The following is a 22,324-nucleotide window of genomic DNA, read 5'->3' as shown; positions in this document are numbered from 1 at the left end:
GTGTTATATAGGTTATAGATACAAGTTATACATGTAAGTATACAAGTATTTTTATAAGACATTATTTTTTATTAATATAAGCAGTTTCAGAAAAGCCTGTACTTCATTACATCATTTAAACCCATATTATTTGAGAGATTAACAGAATTCTGTATTAATCTGTATTGGTCAAGTATAAATCAGTGTAGCAGCCCATGGCTAGTAATCAGAATTTTAGGAAGTCTTCAAGGTAATGATAGTTTCAAAAACAACGAAAAATGACACATTTTGAAGTGACAGGCTACCATATTTTCTAGCTCTTTCTTAAAAAACAGATGTATCTCTTAAATTCATGGTCAGAAAATCAACAAATCAGCTGAACCAGAAATCCCATCATAAACAGCTGTTGCTGATAGTTTATGGAATGATGTCAGTATATTTGAGCCAGTATGCTGACTAGGACTACTTATTCCTTCACCAGCAAGCTGTGATAATCTTCATGTGTTCTGTGACTATTTTACTATGTGTTACCTTGCTTGTGGAGCAGTAGTGTAGACCCTCTTTATGAATTGGAAAACTGATGGACCTTAGACCACAGGTTCTAAGGATTACAGATTAAAGAGATTAACTGTACTTAGAGCATGTATTTTATTCACATTAAATTGAATCTAGGTTACATCCAAGTGTACAGTGCAGTCTTATAGTTAGAAAAGCCAGAAACTTCATTGTTAAGGTCTGAAGATAAGGTCTGGTATATACTCCTACCTAATCTTTTCATCTTCATCGATAAAATAAACCAACATTTATAGAGCCCTTGTTTTTCTTTTATGATCTCTAGTTGTAATTATGCCTTTAATTGTTACGTCATTTCTGTTAGAGTTAGTGTTGTTATACTGTTCACTTTTAGATGAGGAAACTGAAGAAATGGTCTTAACTTGATCACAGATGTAGTAAGTGGTAGAATTAGGATTCAGACCCAGGGAATCTGGCTCTAGCATCTGTGCTCTTAACTACCATGCTCTACTGCTGATGTATACTCATATAACAGCTGCCATGCAGCTATTATAATTAAATGAATTTCATATTGGCTCACACTTTACATGTGTTAGGTACTCAATAAATAGGAGATGATATTATTATATTCTCATTAAGCACAACTGGAAAGAGTTCTACAAGGCATGACTCTTAACCATCTCTTTAAAAACTAGAAATTACATATTCAAATCAGGAATGCATGCTTTAAAATTTTCCCCACATAATAAGAGTAGGGGCTATATTGAGATAATGATTTTTTTTCTGTTAATATGCTATATTATATATTGATTTCCATATGTTGAACTAACCTCACACTCTAGGGACAAATCATAGTTGGTATAGCAAATAATCCCATTAACCTGCTAGATTTGGTTTGCTAGTATTAAATAATTTATTGAGGACTTTTGCATCTATATTCTTAAGGAATATTGTTCTTTTTGTATGTGTGTGCTACCCTTGTCTGGCTTTATCTTTTCTTAAAAATTCATTCTTCACCATCCACTCCTTCATCATGGAAAAGGCTGTTAGTCACTCATTTCTAGCCTTAGGTCGGAGGCCGCTTCACTACATTAAGTGCAGAAAGACAATCAGGTGGTTGTGGGGGTCCCTTAAACTTTCTGGTTTTGATAGTCCAAGACAATTGATCTCTGAAACAGGAGGCAGAATTCCAAATCCTATTCCAGAATTGTATTTCTACACCTTACCACATGATCTGTTCATCTGCGAAATGGGATAATATCATCTTTTTAGCAGAGTTAACATGAGGATTCGTGGTAATATATGTAAAGCACCTGGTTTATATAACCAAGTTTTCAACACCTGTTATGTGTTATTTCTCTCCCATTCTCCATCTTCTAAATTGCTCTTGGATATTGTGGTACTCAAAAGTCCAGAATTTAATTTTTCCTGTTGTGGAGTTAGTATCTCATTGCTTTTCTCTACCTTTTGCCTGTTCTTTCCTGTCCCCAATCCTAGTCCTCACAATCTGGCTCAGCATTCAGGAAGGAATCTGATGTCTGATTTATATCCTCTCCTATAATCTCCTTTTATTTGTGAACACCATATTCCGCCCTTCTGCCATCAAGATAGGATCAGTGGAAATCTAGCAAAACTGAAAAAGAAAATTGAAATGAGCCATAGTTTTGAGATGGTTTAAATACACAAAGTCATTCCTCTTTTAGCCTGGGCCCGGCTATTCTGGTGAAGAAATGCTAGTAGCTCCTACGCTTAAAGAGTCTGTAATTTGGGCCAGGTACAGTGCCTCATGCCTGTTATCCCAGCACTTTGGGAGACTGATGCAGGAGGATCGCTTAAGGCTAGGAGTTTGAGGCTGCAGTGAGCCTTGATTGTACCATTGCACTCCAGCCTGGACAACAGAGGCAGACTCTGTTTCAAAAAAAAAAAAAAAGGTTCTTTGTCTTTTGGATAACTTTAAAGGGTCTTTCCTTCCTACCTGATCAATGGACTGGTGCACTGGAAAGACATTACAGGTTAAGTATCCCTTATTTGAAATGCTTGGGACCAAAATGTTTTGAATTTTGGATGTTTTCAGATTTTGGAATATTTGCATGCCAGTTCAGTATCCCTATTTTTTTTTTTTTTTCTTTTGAGACAGAGTCTTCCTCTGTCACCCAGCCTGGAGTGCAGTGGCATGATCTTGGCTTACCGCAACCTCTGCCTTCTGGGTTCAAGTGATTTTTCCTGCCTCAGCCAACCGAGTAGCTGAGATTACAGGTACACGCCATCATGCCCAGCTAAGTTTTTGTATTTTTAGTAGAGACCAGGGTTTCACCATGTTGGCAAGGCTGGTCTCGAACTCCTGACCTCACGTGATAAGCTTGCCTCAGCCTCCCGAAGTTCTGGGATTATAGGTGTGACCGTGCCCAGACAGTATCCCCTAATTTGAATATCCAAAATCCTAAATGCTACAGTGAACATTTTCCTTGAGTGTCATGTCCACAGAAAGTTTCAGATTTTGGAGCATTTTAGGTTTTTGGATTAAGAATACTCAACCTGTATTGTTAGTGGTGGTGGAGTTAAAGCAGAGTTTTTGCTGCCCCATGATTTTTACTTCTCATAAATTAAGCCAGTGATAATAGTGAATTTTATTATGCGTCATTCACTGTTTGATACTGACAGAGCATATTTATTTATTTATTTAGAGACAGAATCTCACTCTGTTGCCCAAGCTGGAGTGCAGTGGTGCCATCTCGGCTCACTGCAGCCTGTTTCCCTGGTTCACACAGTTCTCCTGTGTCAACTTTCCAAGTGACTGGGACTACAGGTGCCGCCACCATGCCCAGCTAATTTGTGTGTGTGTGTGTGTGTGTGTGTGTGTGTGTGTGTGTGTGTGTGTTTTGAGACAAAGTCTGGCTCTGTTGCCTAGGCTGGAGTGCAGTGGCGCGATCTCGGCTCACTGCAAACTCCGCCTCCTGGGTTCACACCATTCTCCTGTCTCAGTCTCCTGAGTAGCTGGGACTACAGGCGCCCGCCACCACGCCCGGCTAATTTTTTGTATTTTTAGTAGAGACGGGGTTGCTCTGTGTTAGCCAGGGTGGTCTTGATCTCCTGACCTTGTGATCTGCCCGCCTCGGCCTCCCAAAGTGCTGGGATTACAGGCATGAGCCACGGTGCCCGGCCTTTTTTGTGTGTTTTTAATAGAGACAGGGTTTCGTCATTTTGACCAGGATGGTCTTTGAACTCCTGGCCTCTAGTGATCCATCCTCCTTGGCTCCCAAAGTGCTGGGATTACAGGTGTGAGCCACCGTGCCTGGCCTAGTAGAGTTTTATTATCTAAAACATGTAATGAAAATTTTCCAGTGCTTTTGTAACTTCTGTGATAGTCTCGCTTGAAGCTGGAGAAAAATGATGTTCACCAGTGAAAGCACAGGGACTGAATCCTGAGCATGCTTTTATAGATTATTTGAGCAACAACAAAACTATATTAGTGTGTCCTAAACCAAAATTTTGTAATTTGAAGTATGGTTTTTTCCTTCTTACTTCTAACACTCATTCTGTATGGACGATCAGAATTCTATTGCTTTGGGTAGCCAGTAGCTGCTGAAATAAGAGTAGTGAATAGGTGCTTTGTTTGTCTTGGTTAAGGCAATTTGAGTTCAGCCAGCAGGAAATGGCTTGCAGCCATTACCCAAATATATATAGGGAGTGTATATACATGTAGACATACCTCTTCATAAATATTGGAGAACTAGCTCTGCAGGTCTGAAACAAGAAAAACCTGTTTTGTTTTGTTTTGTTTTAACATCATATGAAAACTTATTACATTAGTACATTATCTACAGTGCGGTGACAGGTGTGCTGAAAGAATAAGGTTAGGGAAACTTTATAAGAAATATTTCCTAATGAATACCCACACATGCATTGTCTTTTTTGGTGAGATGATTGTGAGGTGAGCCATATATTAGGGAAGATTTTTGTTCAGCTCATCCTTTTTTTTGAGGAGAAACCAAAGGGAAGGACACTGTCTATTTAATTTTTGGTCCAAATAAGCTACTTCCAAGAAGAGATGGAAATTGTCCAGTCATACTAGAGAGAAAGTTATATTTTTTTGGATGGATTCTAAGTTCTGGCATGAACTGTATAATTTTTTTTTTTTTTTTTTAATTGAGATGGAGTCTCGCTCTGTCTCCCAGACTGGAGACAGTGGCCTGATCTTGGCTCATTGCAACCTCCTCCACCTGGGTTCAAGTGATTCTCATGCCTCAGCCTCCCGAGTAGCTGGGACTAAAGGCGCATACCACCACACCTGGCTAATTTTTTTGTATTTTTAATAGAGACAGGGTTTCACCACATTGGCCAGGCTGGTCTCAAACTCCTGATCTCAGGTAATCTGTCTGCCTCGGCCTCCCAAAGTGCTGGGATTACAGGTGTGAGCCACTGCGCCCGGCCCAGCTGTATAAATTTTAAAAGCTGTTTTCTGAGTCATTGTGCATCCACTTTGGAAAAATTTGTGATTACTCTGTTGCTGGGAGTAAATGGCAGACATTTCCAGTTTCCTTTGATGAATTGGATTGTTTGGTAAGCACATGCACATCATTCTGATTAGTCTCTTAGGTTTAACTCTTAAATGTCATCACATGTATAGGCAGATGAATCAAGATCAGCCCACTTTGGGGCCTGGCTGTTTTCAAAGTCTTCACCAGAAGATAAGAAAAGGAGTTCTTTTTGTACCACTCTCTATTGCATTAGAGAGGCAGCCTGGTATAGTGAAAAGAGCGTGGGCTTTGGAATTAGAAAAGACCTAGGATTTCGAATCCTGGTTTCACCAACTAGCTCTGGGACTTGAACAAGTTAATTGACATTTCCAAGTATTTGTAAGTTGTGATAATAATGCCTGTCTTTCAGGGCTGTAGGTAATGATGTTATAAATTACAGTATATCAAAAGTACTTGGGCTGCTATGTGCAAGGTACAGTGATTAAATACAGAGGAAAATCCGTGATTATATTGTCAAATGCTAACAGCTGTTTAAAGATGAGCCTTTCCCAAATGTGAATACCGTAATAATTATCTGAGAACAACTGTACCTTCAATAAAGTAAATAATAATCTAATAAGTAATGAGAAGGGATGCTATTAAGGAGATGATATTAAGAGGTTCTTTTGGCCAGAACACAAGGATTCCTATGTTCTACCCTAGGTCAGTCCTTCAGACAGTATTGTGTTTCAAGAATGAAATCTGCACATGGTACTAAGCAAGGCAGAATTACACTTTCTATCGTCATCAGCAGTAGGTTTGGCCTCAAGCCCCAGTGAAGAAACATAATTGGTTAGGACCGAATTGGAGATCTTACCTTTCTAGTTGCATGAAAGGGCCATATTTCTAATAAGAGGCAGGAGGAAAACACAGTAGACACAATATGTGGTTCAGTCAGTTTCCGAATATAATAAATTATAGCAAGTCCTCCATTTCCTTGAGGATAGAGTCGAAAGACAAGATCCTGATTGATCCTTGTGAGAAGAATGAAGAGCTGGGTGAGGAGAGAGGAGATGTGGAACATCTCTTTCATAGAGACCAACACGTAATTAAGTGTAACATTTAAAAATTACAAACTTAATGGAATAAATTTCTGAAATATTTAAACTTCGAAAACTTTGCTATTTGACTTGAGGAACTTGTGGGGATTATTTATACTTTTGGACAGTTGGTTTTTGGCCATAATGTGATAGATGAATGTTGTAGCAGTTCAGGCAAGGAAATAATGAGGAGCTGAATTAAGATAGTGGTACAAAATGAAGAGGAACAGTTGGATTTGAGAGATATTTAAGAGGTATGATTCATAGGATATACTTATAGAGCGAATTAGGGAAGAAAGAGGACTCTAGAATGATCATGATGTTTCTGGGTTGGATGCCTGGATATGCCATTAGCAACAAAACACACACATGTACATGTACATAAAACAGAAGAGAAACAAACCAGGAGTAGGAACAAAATGGATATTTGTTGCCTTTAGGACATCCAAAAGTACCTACTTATCCATAGGCTATAGGAATCAAGCAATCTGTTAATCAGGAAAGTGTTCTGGGCTGGTGACATTTGGAAGCTATGGTAGGTGGAAAAGTACCCCCTCAAAAGATCTATGTCCTAATCCGTGGAACCTATGAATGTTACCTCTCATGGCAAAAATAAAGTTGGGGTGGGGAAATTTGTGGTCTTTACATGTGATAGGGAGCTTATCCTGGATTATTGAGTTGAACCCTAAATGCTATCATCACGTATGACAGAGGGAGATTTCACACACGCATAGGAGAAGGCAATGTGAACCTGGAACAGAGAGAGATTTGAAGATCCTGGCCTTGACATTTGGAGGGATTACAAACCAAAGAATATTGGCAGCCACTAGAAGCTGGAAGGGGCAAGAAATGGATTCTTCTTGGACTCTCCCACTGACACCTTTATTTTGTCCCAGTGTTGCTCATTTCAGACTTCTGGCCTCCCAAACTATGAGAGAATGCATTTCTGTCGGGGTAAGCTATCTAGTATATGGTTATAGCAGCTGCAGAAAACTACTACAGGAACCAGTAGCCTAGAGTTTATAATTAAAAGAATTGGGTGTGAATGACTTCACCTAGGGAGGATGCATGAAATGAACAGGAAAGAGTAATGAGGTTAGAAATTTCTGTTATCCGGCACCATCCAGAAATGTATTCTTCTGGATTAGAAAGTATTTCAGAAAATGAGTATAGAATCTTATAATTATTGCCACTCTTTTCATTGATAAAAATGTTTTTGAATGCTAATAATTTCTTTTTTTTTTCTGTAAAATGTTGAGCGATGTTTAGTACTTCTGAATTCATATCCTTAATGGAAATACCTCACTTACATTCTAGTCTTGTTCTTGCAACTCTTTCTTTGATATCTGGGTGTTACTTTATATTCATTTTGCTCCAAACCAGAGATTTAATATTTGTTTCCTTTCCTATATTCTTTATTTCCAGATAATTATCAAATCCCTTCTCCAAAAGATTTCTTGAATCTGTCTATTCTCCATTCTGTGGCCAGGCCCTTTATCATCTCACTTTAGTTTTCTGCAGCATACTTTTAGTTATTCTCTGCAACTTCAGGTGGTCTATGAGAAGTCTTATAGATCAGTATTATTTAAATAGCACATTGTGCTACTACTACTCACAAACCTAGAATGATTCCTTGTTGCTTACTGTGATAAGTCTGAGTTCTTTGGTCTGAATGTCAAGAACATATCATTTGGCCCACATATATTTCACCTTATTTACTTACACACACACACACACACACGTATGCACACAAACACATGCAGTCATCTCTCTAATCAGGCCAAATTCATCATGCAAAAAACTCAGTGAGCTGGATTAAGGAATATACCACCTGAGCTCCTCTTCAGGGAGTTCGTTTCTGAAGGTTCACAGGAAATGTAACAAGATGAAGAAATGGTTTACTAAAAATACTCTCAGAGAAAGTATTTTATGTAGCTTTGGGAAATATTTTCGTAAGCAGTTTGGGCTAGTGTGTGAGACCACCAAAGGACATGCCAAACTGACACTTGAGGTCAGTAATTCTGATTAACTGCAGGGATTTTAGCTGAGTCAAGACTCCAAGTTAGGGACAGAGGTGAATTCTTCAGGACCAGAGCAGAGGTATAATGTAAACTTCAGGCTTCTCCCTGAGTAAATGTTGAACACACATTGGTATTGGTTTGAAGAAGTATTAATTATTAGCCTACCCAGGTTTCCACATCTTGATCTGGCCTTGAATTTGGACTACCTTTCCCCACCATGTCTTTGTTTATGTTGTTTTTTTTTCTGCTTAGAAAAATGTGCTCTTCCTTTATCTGTAATAGAAGACTTAGAATCCAGTAGGTTGATATCTATGGTTATATAATCAGAAAAGGCTCCTACTCTACCAGGAGCAAATGCATCCTGTTTGAACCTTCAGGTATGGTTTGGATAGGTATAGAGCATGCATTTTCAGCAGGGGTGATAACAACTTAGATATTTACAATGGTTTGTGATCCTCCAAACTCAATGCTACACTAAAAAATTTTATCATTTCAGCATTTAATTTCTCGTTAGGGAGAAATTGAATTAAAATCAATGAATTATATTTAAATTTAATTTTATTCCATGGAGTAATGGTTATGAAAAAAAAAAGTTGAGAAACATTGATGTAGAAAAGAGAAAAGTGCTGTTATAGCTTTTACTTTTGTGGCAAGAAGTCTCATATGTACTGAACTTTTAAAATGAGTTAATCCTTTTTTTTGTTATTAGCAAAGCACTTTGCTGACTTCATTGGAAGCATTCATTCTGTACCTATAGAAACTTGAGAAAAAATACATAAAAACAGGATGTATAAATTATAGTAAATATAGTATAGAGGATGTCCCATTATTAGTATAACAATTGCTATTTTAGGCAATGGGTGCTTTGAGCTTAGGCAAAGGAAGAGATTACTTGATCTAAAATGACCAGAGGTCAGGTTCATGGAGAATCTAGGAACTGAAACTATACCTTGAAAGAAATACAGGATTTGAATACACAGAGGGGGAGAATAAGCATAGTTGTGATTAAAACACCATCTTGATTTTTTGTGAATGTGAGTGTATGAGAGGTAGGGAACTATCCTTTTTAACTATAGTCATACCTTGGAGATATTGCAAGTTTGGTTTCACACCACTGCAGTGAAGTGAGTATCACCATAAAATGAGTCAAACAATTTTTTTTTGTTGTTTCCCAGTGCATATAAAAGTCGTGTTTGTGCTATACTGTGGTCTACCAAGTATGTAATTAGCATTATGTCTGTTAAAAAAGGACATGCCTTAATTAAAAAATACTTTATTGCTAAAAAGTGCTGATGATCATCTGAGACTTTAGCAAGTTGTTTTTTTGGTGCAAGGCCTGGCCCCAACAACATTGATGGCTGCTGAGATCGGGGGTGGTGGTTGCTGAAAGTTGGGAAGTTGGGGTGGCTGTGGCAATTTCTTAAAGTAAGACAACAATGAAGTTTACCAAATCCATTGACACTTTCTTTCATGAAAGATTTCTCTGTAGAATGCAGTGCTTTTTGATAGCATTTTACCTACAGTAGAACTTCTTTGAAAATTAGAGTCAATCCTCTCAAATCCTGCTGCTGTGAACTAAGTTTATGTAGTAGTCTAAATTCTTTGTCATAATTCAACAGTATTCCCAGCATCTTCACCAGGAGTAGATTCCATCTCATGAAACCACTTTCTCTGCCCACTCATAAGAAGCCACTCCTCATCCGTTCAGGTTTTGTCATGAGATTGCAACAATTGAGTCACATCTTCAGACTCCACTTGTAATTCTAGTTCTGTTGCTTTCTCCACCACATCTGCAATTACTTTCTCCCCTGGAGTCTTGAACTCCTCAAAGTTATGCATGAGGATTGGAATCAACTTATTCCAAACTCCTCTTAATGTTGCTATTTTGACCTCTTCCCATGAATGATGAATGCTCTTAATGGCATCTAGAATGGTAGATCCTTTCTAAAAGATTCTCAATTTATTTTAACAGATCCATCAGAGAACTCATTATGGCAGCTATTACTGTACAAAATGTTTTGTTTCGTTTTTGAGGTGGGATCTTGCTTTGCTGTCCAGGCTGGAGTGCAGTGTGCCATGGCTCACTGCAGTTTTGACCTCCTGGACTCAAGTGATCCTCCCACCTCAGCCTCCCTAATAGTTGGGACTACAGGTATGCGCCACCATGCCTGGATAATTTAAAAAAAAAAAATTTTTTTTTTTTTTTTTTTTTGATGTAGATGGGGGTCTCATTATGTTGCCCAAGCTGGTCTTGAACTCCTGGCCTAAAGCAGCCCTCCCACCCCAGCCTCCCAAAGTACTGGGATTGCAGGCATGAGACACCATGCCTGGCCCAAAATGTATTTCCTAAGTAATAAGACTTGAAAGTTGAAATTACTCCTTGATTTATGGACTGCAGAATGGATGTCGTGTTCACAGGCATGAAAACAACGTTTCATTAAATGTGCCAGGTGACCAAGTGCATTATCAATGAGCAGTAATATTTGGAAAGGAATCTTTTTTATTCTAAGCTGTAGGTCTCAACAGTGGGCTTAAAATATTCACTAAACCATGCTGTACATGGATGTGCTCTTATCCAGGCTTCGTTGTTCCATTTATAGAGCGTAAGTGGAGTAGATTTAGTGTAACTCTTAAAGGTCCTAGGATTTTCAAAATGATAAATGAGCATTGACTTCAGTTTAAAGTCACCAGCAACATTCACCCCTAACCAGAGAATCAACCTGTCCTTTGAAGCTAGACATTCTCCTCTCTAGCTATGAAAGTCCTAGATGTCATCTTATTCCAATTGAAGGATGTTTCATCTACACTGAAAATCTGTAGTTTAGTGTGGCCACATTCATCAGTGATCTTAGCTAGATTTTCTTATTTGCTGCAGCTTCTAAATCAGCACTTGCTGCTTCACCTTGCACTCTTATGTTAAGGAGATGGCTTCTTTTCCTCAAATCTCATGAAACAACCTCTGCTAGCTTCAAACTTTTCTTCTGCAGCTTCCTTACATCTCTCGGCCTTCACAGAATTGAAGAGAGTTGGGGCCTTGCTCTGGATTAGGCTTTGGTTTAAGGGAATATTGTGGCTGGTTTGCAGACCACTCAGATTTTCTCCATTATCAGCAATAAGGCTGCTGTTTCACTTTCTTAACATGTTTGGGTTTACTAGAGTAGCACTTTTAATTTTCTTTAGGAACTTTTCCTTTGCATTCACAACATGGCTAACTTGTATGAGAGACATCGTTTTTTAGCCTATCTCAGCTTTTGACATTCTTGCCCACTGAACTTATTCCTTTCTACTTTTTGGTTTAAAGTTAGAGACATGCAACTCTTCCTTTCACTGGAACACTTAGAGGCCATTATAAATTGGTCTAATTTCTTTTCTTTTTTACTTTTTTACTTTTTTTTCCAAGACGGAGTCTTGCTCTGTTGCCTAGGTTGGAGTGCGGTGCAGTGATCTCAGCTCACTGCAACTTCTGCCTCCCAGGTTCAAGCAATTCTACTGCCTCAGGCTCCTGAGTAGCTGGAATTATAGGTATGCACCACCACGCCCAGCTCATTTTTGTATTTTCAGTAGAAACGGGGTTTCACCATGTTGGCCAGGCTGGTCTCGAACTCCTGATCTCGTGATCCGTCCACCTCAGCCTCCCAAAGTGCTGAGATTACAGGTGTGAGCCACTGCGCCCAGTTTGGGCCTAATTTTAATATTGTTGTGTCTCAGGGAGTAGGGAGGCTTGAGGAGAGGGAGTGAGACAGGGAAACAGCTGATCAGTGGAGTGGTCATGATTAATTTTGCTGTCTCATATGGCACAGTTTGTGGCACCCCAAAACAATGACAGTAGTCAAAGGTCACTGATCACAGATCACCATAATAAATAACAATGAAAAAGTTTGAAATATTGTGAGAATTACCACAAGGTGACACAGAAACGTGAAGTGAGCACTTGATGGAAAAATGGTGCTGGCCAGGTGCGGTGGTTCACACCTGTAATACCAGCACTTTGGGAGGCCGAAGTGGGCAGATTGCTTTGAGCTAGGAGTTCGAGACCAGCCTGGTCTCGAACATGGTGAAACCACTTCTCTACAAAAAATACAAAAATTAGCTGGGGGTGGTGGCACACGCATGTGGTCCCAGCTACTCAGGAGGCTAAGGCTGGAGCATTGTTTGAACCTGAGAGGTGGAGGTTGCAGTGAGCTGAGATCACTCCACTGCACTCCAGCCTGGGCAATAGAGTGAGACTTTGTCTCAAAAAAAATGAAAAAAGAAAAGAAAAATGGTGCTGATAGACTTGCTCGATGCAGGGTTGCCACAAACCTTCAATTTGTGAAAAACACAGCATCTGCAAAGCACAGTAAAGCAAAGAATAATAAAACAACATGTACTTATACTATTATTGACTAACCTAAAGAGAGTTAGTCTTGCAAAAGTTGAGGCCCCTCTATTGCTTTTTTAAAAAAAGTTTATAGATTTGGAGGGTACAAGTCCAGTTCTTCCATGGGCATATTGTCTAGTGGTGAAGTCTGGGCTTCTAGTATAACCATCACCTGAATAGCATACATGACATGGGACCCAATAGGTAGTATTCCACCTTTTGCAGTCTCCAAAATATATTATTCCATTCTGTAGGTCCATGTGTACCCATTGTTTAGCTCCCACTTACAATGAGAACATAGAGTTTTTGGCTTTCTGTTTTTGAGTCATTTTACTTAGGATAATGACCTGCAGTTCCAACCGTGTTGGTGCAAAATACATGATTTTATGCTTCTTTATGGCTAAGTAGTATTCCGTGGTATATCTGTACCATATTTTTAAAAATCCAGTCATCTATTGATGGGCACTTAGGTTAGTTCCATGATTTTGCTATTGTGAATAGTGCTGCAATAAATACATGGAGTGCAAGTGTCTTTTTGATAGAATGATTTCTTTTCCTTTGGGTAGATACCCAGTAGTGGGATTGCTGGAAGTATAGTTCTACTTATAGTTCTTTGAGAAATCTCTATATTTTCCATAGAGGTTGTGCTAACTTACATTTCCACCAACAGTGAATAAGTGTTCCCTTTTCTCTGCATCCTTGCCAACATCTGTTGGTTTTTTTTTTTTTTAATAATGGCCATTCTGACTGGTGCAAGATTATATCTTACTGTGGTTTTAATTTGCATTTCTTTGATTAGTGATTTGACCATTTATTCATACGTTTATAAGCCACCTATATGTCATCTTTTGGAATATGTCTGTTCATGATCTTTGCCTACTTTTTTTACTTTTTTTTTTTTTAAAGACAGGATCTGGCTCTGTCATGTGGGCTGGAGTGCAGTGGCGTGATCTTGGCTCACTACAGGCCATCTTTGGGCTGATAAGAATCTATAGTTGTCACCAGTAAAGGAGAATTTGTATCCTGTCTTTAGGTAGAAAAGCAAGAGGATATGGAGAGATTTTCCCCTATTCATTGCTTTAGGCTCAAAATAATTTTATGTCAGAGACGTATTTTGGGGTGATATATCTTTTTCCTTTCCTTTTTCCTCATGGCAGAAGGCAAAGGAGAAGCAGGCACCTTCCTCACAGGGTGGCAGGATGGAGTGAGTACAAGCAGAGGAAATGCCAGATGTTTATAAAATCATCACATCTTGTGAGACTCACTATCACGAGAACAGCATGGGGAAAAATGCCCCCATGATCCGATTACCTCCGCCTGGTCCCGCCCTTGACACGTAGGGATTTATGGGGATTACAATTCAACATGAGATTTTGAGTAGGGACACAGCCAAACCATATCACTTGGGTCTCAAACCCAAGATATCTCATTATGTATATGCAAATATTCCAAAATCTGAAAAAATTTAAAACCTGAAACACTTCAGGTCTCAAGCATTTTGGATAAGGTGTACTCAACCTGTACTACTGCTGCTTCTGAGTGAATTACATGGCCATCTATCCAGTTACAGTAAAGCCTAAAACCTGGCAGCCTTTGTTTATTTTCTTTTCCTCTCTTATGTTAAATCCAAGTAATCTTTAAGCCCCATTGATTCCCTCTTCAAACCATATCGTTAAGTTCTTCCACTTTTCTTTGTCTCCACTGCCACCATCCTATTCTTAGCCGACATGATCCCATTGCTGAACTTCTGCATAGTTTTCTGCTTCTCATTTGGTTCTCAATGTAATTCATTTTTTTTTCATATAATAATGGTCTTTTAAAAAATGAAAATCAGCAGCCTGGCCAACATGGCAAAACCCCGTCTCTACTAAAAATACAAAAATTAGCCAGGCATGGTGGTGCACACCTTGTAATCCCAGCTACTCAGGAGGCCGAGGCAGGATAATCACTTGAACCTGGGAGGGGGAGAGTGCAGTGAGCCAAGATCATGCCACTGTACTCCAGCCTGGGAGACAGAGCAAGACCCTGTCCAAAAAAAAAAAAAAAAAAAAAAAGATCAGACCATGTGGCCACCCTGCTTAAAACTGGTCACTGGATTTCCATTGTACTTGGAATAGAATCCTAAATCCTTAAGCACTTGATTTGGCCAGCCCCTGTCTACCTTACTTTGTTTCATGCTCATCTTCTGACTTCCTTAACAGTAGCCACACTTCTTATTTCCTGTACCTACCGGGTTCTTTTCCTGCCTCAGGGTTTTTGCATTGCACTTGCTACATTCTCTACTCAGAATGCCCCCGCTTGTCCTCATCTTTGCTTAGATTCTTCTTTTGCTTCTGGCCTTAGTTTGTCACGTTCATTAAAGTAATGCACTTTCCTACCTCAACCTATTAGAGATTTGAAAAAACTCTTAATTCTCTTTTGAAAAGTACTTATTTTTAAGTAAAAATATGTTATTAACGCAATGGGTTTATTGTTATATTAGAATTAATATATATTCAGATTTCTCAGTAAAAATGTCAGGTTTAATTTCAAATATGGTAAATACTGATAGCTATAACAAACAGGCCGGGCGCGGTGGCTCAAGCCTGTGATCCCAGTACTTTGGGAGGCCGAGACGGGCGGATCACGAGGTCAGGAGATCGAGACCACCCTGGCTAACACGGTGAAACCCCGTCTCTACTAAAATACAAAAAACCAGCCAGGCGAGGTGGCGGCGCCTGTAGTCCCAGCTACTCAGGAGGCTGAGGCAGGAGAATGGCGTGAACCCGGGAGGCGGAGCTTGCAGTGAGCTGAGATCTGGCCACTGCACTCCAGCCTGGGTGACAGAGCGAGACTCCGTCCCCCCCAAAAAAAACAAAAAACAAACAAAAGGCCTTTGGAGACCTTAATAATTTTAATTTTTAGTTATGACAAAGTATCACAGAATTTACTATTTTAACTATTCCTAGATGTACAGTCCAGTAGGATTAAATATATTCATAATGTTACATAGCTACCCATTTGCAGAACTAGACTTCCAGAACTAGAAAAATTCTAAATATGTCATGTAAGTAGAATTATATAATATTTGCCTTGATATGTCTTGCTTATTTAACTTAGCATCATATTTTCAAGGCCCATCTACATTGTAGCATATATCAAAATTTCATTCTTTTTATGGCTAAATAATATTTCATTATATGTATAGGCCACCTTTTGTTTATCCATTTATCTCCTCTTTATTCCAAATTATGATATAAGTAATTGAAAATGTAACTACTAATTATTGGTAATTTAAATAGAAGATTCATTGATTCAGTAGTAAATCATATAGTATAGAGTCTACATATGGATGTTGAAGGTCCTTTCCCATACATTTTTTTCTATAATCTGGAGAATGAGATATTCAATCTGGTATTTGAAATTCTTAGTCATAATTGTGGTTACCTTTAGTCATCTAACTCTTTATTTGTCCCTTGATGTTGAAAGTAATGCCTTTATAAAGGATAATTTTATTGAAAACATAAGCTTTATTATTTTAAATAGTTAATAATTACCTACATTAAAGTTATTCTTTCTCTAATAAGGTTAAGTTACCATTTTATTTTTCAATTTTCTCTAAGGCTGTTTCAGTCCTGTCATCCTATTATCTTACCCTGTTACTTTTATTGATCTAGAACGGGCTGGTACATATTAGGTGTTTAATAAATATTTATTGAGTGAATGAGTTCTCAGTTACACAGTTAAACACTCTTTTTTTTGAGACGGAGTCTCACACTGTCACCCAGACTGGAGTGCAGTGGCGCGATCTCGACTCACTGCAAGCTCCACCTGCTGGGTTCACGCCATTCTCCTGCCTCAGCCTCCCGAGTAGCTGGGACTACAGGTGCCCACCACCATGCCCGGCTGATTTTTTGTATTTTTAGTAGAGACAGGGTTTCACCGTGTTAGCCAGGATGGTCTGGATCTCCTGACCTCGTGATCCACCTGCCTCCGACTCCCAAAGTGCCGGGAGTACAGACGTGAGCCGCTGTGCCCGGCCTACAAACACTCTTTAATGTTATTTATGTAGATCATACATTAAAGTCATCTATTATTTGTAGGTTTTGCTAGTTTAATTCTCACAAGTACTATCATTTTTAGGTTTTTAAATTTTATTTAACTTTGTTCCTGTTTATTAACAAATATTGGACTTTTTACTTTAAAAACTTTTAACACTCAGGCTGGGCACGGTGGCTCAAGCCTGTAATCCCAGCACTTTGGGAGGCTGAGGCAGGTGGATCACGAGGTCAGGAGTTTGAGACCAGCCTGGCCAACATAGTGAAACCCTGTCTCTTCTAAAATTACAAAAAATTAACTGGGCGTGGTGGCGGGCACCTGTAATCCCAGCTACCTGGGAAGCTGAGGCAGGAGAATTACTTGAACCCAGGAGGTGGAGGTTGCAGTGAGCCGAGATCCCCCCACTCCCCTCCACCCTGGGCCCCAGAGCAACACCCTCCCTCTTAAAAAAAAAAAAAAAAACCTAAAATAAATAAATAAATAAACTTTTAACACTCAAAAGTTTTCAACACTGTATTGCTATGTTTTTAACCTTTATTGCACTGTAGAGCCAAATTATTAGCAAAAGCAGTTATTTCTTGGCTTCTGTGCTTGTGAATCAGATCACAGCTATTTCTTTGACTTTGGCTTTGTGGTTTCTTGAACTATTTAAGTGATGTAAAAGATGAGTCTTGTTAGGCGTTTCCTTTCTTTTAAAAGTGTATTTCATGTTTTATTGTAAACAGGTTTTCTCCAAGGAAACTTTTCTCTATAATCTCACCTCATCATCTCCCTATAAAAGAGAGAGATATTGATTTCTACATTATTTTATTATTAGGCTGTTTGTTGTACATAAGTATGTTGGTTTTTATTTTACTTCTATTTTAAAAGTATTCCCAGAGATTTTGAAGTAACTCCATTCTGACTCAGTCTTTTGTGGATTACTGGAAATGTTCCTTTAGGTCACTCTCCACCCACTTTGGGAATTGTGAATGCTCTACCATTTTATTGGTTCCCTCTGGCCACTGAGTACATGAGTAACTGTCACATGCATGTGGGATTGCTTGTCAGAGAATGGAATTCTAAGACTTCCTCTTTACACAGAACAGTTTAACTTTTGTGCTTCTGGGCGGAGGTATGGTCCTTGGGACAGTTCTCCTTCCACCTAATAGTTATGGCAGAGATCAGGACACCTCACTTTGCTGCCTGTGCACTGAGGCCTCAGAGTCTGCTCTACCCGACATGACAGGTATGGTTCAGAGTTGATAGTTTCGGGGAGGCTTGATAACCACATTAATCAAGTGTGAATGAAGATTTCAAAAAATTCATTTTACCTACTACTGTTGTTTGTCTTCATTCTTGGTCAGTGAAAGTTTGTGTGGTTTCTTGGGGGAATATCTCATAGTAGGATCTCAATAAATACTTACTGAATGGAAGAATGTATGGATAATATGTAATATTTTGTAATAGTAAGATACAGATGTGAAGAACTTAAGCTATATTGAAAACTGTTGAATAATTTACCTTACATAATTTTTAAAAGAAGTTATTAAAACTTATTAGCTTCTTAGAGAATATACAGTCAGATAAAATAGAATTCTGGCAAGATAAATGTTTATAAAATACTTGAAAATGCCTAAACTGAAAATTTTAATATTAATTTCTCCAATTACTACCTGACAAATTTCTAATTAAACTGATAAAAGTTATTGAATGACTAATTGGTGAAAAGTGTTTTTAATACAATTAAACATTAAGCTTAGGAATTTTCTCAGTTTGAGTTTTATTATTTTGGGTTTTAACTTTTTTAATCATGATAATTTACTTTGTACAAGTGGCTATTCTGTTTTGCTTTATTTTTGTTGTAGCCTGCAAATGTAGCAATAGAAAAAAAAATGTCTTTTCTTAATGTGATAATATATTTCTGTTAGCTAGGTTCTTTACATGAGTGAAAATCAGTCTTATCCCATCTTAAGTCTCTGATCTACCTCTATAGCAGTGAATAATGGAAGATTAGTTAACTTGATATCTAAGTTACCTAATTTATAGTAGTCATTTCATTTTGTTCAAAAATAAACCATTCTCAGCCCACACACTTGCATTTGGGTGTGTACAGTACATCTGAATCATCCAGGCATGTCTGTCTTAATCAATGAGGAAAGTGACATAGACTATAGCTACTGGGTAACACTGTGACATTTACTTGCTCTTCCCACAGGCTTTTGTTTTCTTTTGTTTTTACCTTTATCCCTTGTTCCCCCTCATTTAGTTTCTTTACTCTTTATGATTCAAAATATGTTCCTTCTTAGCTTCAGAAAAATGTTAGGATATTTTTCTCTTTGGAAAAGTTTTCCTTTTGTTTGGTGCTAATGGGTAGAATGGTGTTTAAGTGGATATCCTGTGCAGACAGATTGTGCAGGAAATTGACCCTAAGTTATTTGAGAACAAAAGAGGAGTGGGAAGAAGGAAGAAAGGAAGGAAATAAGATCTTTTGACTCAACCCAAAAGACTGGAAAACCAGAGATGGGAAGAAGGGAAATGGGGAATAAAAAGGATTATTTTCTAAGTTGTGGTTCTTTTAGTACTTTGGCCTAAAAAATTACTTAGTTATTACTTTGCATATTTCAGAAATATAATATTGTTTGGCCTGTATATATCTTTTAAATTTACATAAAATTGTGCTGTAGATCTCATTCTGTTTTCTCCTTTTGTCAGATAACACAACTTTCAGGAAGTTGACTTGTCTTTAAGAGTCATCTTTTGGATTCAGAGTTCCCCCTTATTATAAACATGTCCTTGAGTATTGACAGTCTGTCACTCTACTGTCATCAGTGCAGAATTCCTATTAATCTAATTTTTTTTTTTAAAGCAGGGTTTTGTTCCGTTGCCCAGATGAGAGTGCAATGTATGATCTTGGCTCACTGCAGCCTCAACCTCCCAGGCTCAGGCAATCCTACCTCAGCTTCCTGGGTAGCTGGGACTACAGTTGTGTGCCAGTATGCCCAGCCAATATTTAATGTTTTTTTTTTCCTTTTTTTGAGACTGAGTCTTGCTTTGTCACCCAAGTTGGAGTGCAGCAGTCTGATCTCAGGTCACTGCAACCTCTGCCTCCCGGGTTCAAGCAATTCTCCTGCCTCAGCCACCCGAGTAGTTGGGATTACAGGCTCCTGTCACCACGTCCAGTCAGGGTTTTGCCATGTTGGCCAGGCTGGTCTCGAACTCCTGACCTCAGGTGATCCACCTTGGCCTCCCAAAGTGCTGGGATTACAGGTGCGAGTCACCATACCTGGCCCAATTTTTAAATTTTTTATAGTGATGAAGTCTCATGATGTTGCCCAGCTGTTCTTGAACTCCTGGCCTCAAGCGATCCTCCTGCCTTGGCTTCTCAAAGTGCTGAGTTTATAGGCATGAGCTGCTGTGCCTGGCCTGTGTTCATCCAGTTTAAATGTTTATCTAATTTTAAGTCTGAAACCTTGCCTGACTCTAGAGTTTTGTTTTATATTCTGTCCTTTCAGAGCATCCTCTTTGAGTGAGTACGTTTACATAGTTCATTCATTCAGCAAATCTTTTTTGAGAGCCTGTTATATGTGGGCACTGTTCTGGAGTCACTGTTCAGTGAACAAAACAGACAAAAATCCTAGTCCTCATAAAACTTACATTTTAGCAGGGAGACTTAGATACATGAATATAATAATAAATAAGTAAATTATATAATATGTTTGGTGGTAAGAGGTATGGAGGTAAAATAAATCAGGAAAGGAGTCAGTGGGAGATGTGAGGGTGTCATCAAGAATAGATGTACTTTAAAACAGAATAATCAGAGAATGCCATAAAAAGAAGGTAACATTTGGTGAAATGTCATGGGGAAGAGTGTTTTAGGCAGAAGGAAAAGCCAGTGCAAAGGTCCTGAGGCAGAAGTGTGCCTGCTTTGTTCAAGCAATAGCATTGATGTCAGTGGCCAGAATGAGGTAGAGGAATAGTAGCAGGAGATGCTGGGCAAGACCAGTTGTGAATGACTTTGCAGGCCCTTTAAGGATTTTAGCTTTTACTGTAAAATGGGGAGCCTTTGAAGAGTCTTGAACGGAGGAGTAGCAATCTGACTTATGCTCTGATAGATGGCTGGTATGTTGAGAATAAACAGTAGGGAACAAGCATGGAAGCATGGAAATCAGGAGTCTAGTGAAATAATCTCCTCAGTGGTTCCAACCTTTTTGGCACCAGGGACCAGTTTCATGGAAGTCAGTTTTTTCACAGACCGGGGTGGGGAGCAGTGGTTTCACATGAAACTGTTCCACCTCAGATCATCAGGCATTAGATTATCCTAAGGAGCATTCAACCTAGATGCCTTGCATGAGCAGTTCACAGTAGGTTTCGGCTCCTGTGAGAATCAAATGCCTCCACTAATCTGCCGGGAGGTGCAGCTCAGGTGGTAATGCTTGCTGGCCCACTGCTCACTTGCTGCTGTGTGACCCTGTTCCTAACAGGCCACAGACCAATACCTGAGGGACCCCTTATCTAGATGATGGTGGTCATGAAGTGGTACTGAATGAGAAGTGGTTAGATTCTGGATGTATTTTTGAAGGCAGTGCCAATAGAATTTCTGAGTGGATTGGATGTCGTATGTGAGAGCAAGAAAGGAGACATAAAGGATTCCATGGTTTTTGGCCTCAACATTTGAAAAGATGGAATTGCCAATAACTGAAATGAGGAATTCTGTGAGAGAAACAAATTTGGAGGGAAGCATGGATGATAGTTTTGCATATTGAGTCTCAGTGGTGTTATTAGTGATTTCTCATCTTTATACTCTGAAGCCCAGCACAGTGCCTTGCATGTGGTAGTCACTCAAATTACTAGGGGCTTCTTTTTCCCCAATAAACATTTAAAATAATTAAACAGGCCGGGCGTGGTGGCTGGTGCTTGTAATCCCAGTACTTTGGGAGGCTGAGACAGGTGGATCGCTTGAGCTCGGGAGTTTGAGACCAGCCTGGACAACATGGTGAGACCTTGTCTCAATAATAATAATAATAATAATAATAATAATAATTAAACAATATCTGACAACCGTTGGAAAACTCTTCTAAACTGGCAACATAATGGAGCTTGTAAAGCCCCCTGGGTCATTCTCCAGGGCTGTATTCAAAGTAACTGAATTATCAGCATGACTAATATCCAGGCAGGGGGCAGGTTTCATAGTGAGGTTTAATGCTGTGTGCTTAAAACACCCCAGCTGTTTTCAGAAATACAAGAAATCTTAAGTTGCACTGTGGATTCCCTGAGTGTCCATCCTGAGAGCTTGGGCTGTTCCAGATGCAGCAGGCGCTGACATGGGAGGAGCTGGCACCACCTGACACCAGAGGGGTTCGTGGAGGCTTCAGTTTAATTAATCATCCTTCTTAAACTTGCTGTTGATGTAAGGCACCCGGTCCAGAATTGGCCTCCAGTCAGTGACCCACACCAGCCCCACAGTGCCCATGGCGCCCCTTATGTCCACTGTGGGAATCCGGTTCTTGGCCAGCTCCTGGTTGTGTGAGCCCAGGAAGCTGCTCAATATTGCATCACCGTCTTCACCCTCCGGGTGATCAAATTACTGTTTTGTAAACTTTAATATACTGAGTTTCACAAAGTAAGGTGTAACTATATGACATCTGCTGGTTTTGTCCTGCTTATCACTATTTGGCTTCTGCTTATTACTATTTCTAACTTGGTTATTGATAGTACCAAAGTTCTTTTACTGTTGAGTTTTATCTTATAATTTCAAACAAGGGGAACTTTTCCTGTACTACAAAGAATTAAATATACTTAAACTGTTTGATGATCATTAAACAGAGTATTTATAAAACATTGTAATGTGTTACCAGTGTCACTGGCAAATATATA

The 22,324-nt window shown here is 39.0% G+C and overlaps 1 protein-coding gene across 5 annotated transcripts in view; it reads left to right on the top strand.

Annotated features, from left to right (window-relative positions):
- ABL2 (ABL proto-oncogene 2, non-receptor tyrosine kinase) overlaps window positions 1–22,324 on the top strand; it is a 64,072-nt gene that overhangs the window by 10,105 nt on the left and 31,643 nt on the right. For 2 of the 5 annotated variants that reach the window (XM_017891670.1, XM_017891669.1), the window contains exon 1: window positions 17,546–17,696. The exons of 1 other annotated variant lie outside the window; for it this stretch is intronic. In XM_017891670.1, the coding sequence (XP_017747159.1) occupies window positions 17,585–17,696 (112 nt within the window). In that variant the 5' untranslated portion in view covers window positions 17,546–17,584. Of the gene's footprint in view, window positions 1–17,545; window positions 17,697–22,324 lie in introns of those variants that run through there. 2 more of the 5 variants (XM_017891668.1, XM_017891667.1) reach the window with 1 other exon arrangement.

Source organism: Rhinopithecus bieti, unplaced genomic scaffold (assembly GCF_001698545.2).
Source record: "Rhinopithecus bieti isolate Rb0 unplaced genomic scaffold, ASM169854v2 scaffold_20101, whole genome shotgun sequence".
NCBI classification, from domain to species: domain Eukaryota; kingdom Metazoa; phylum Chordata; class Mammalia; order Primates; family Cercopithecidae; genus Rhinopithecus; species Rhinopithecus bieti.
This window is presented reverse-complemented; position numbering and strand designations above follow the sequence as displayed.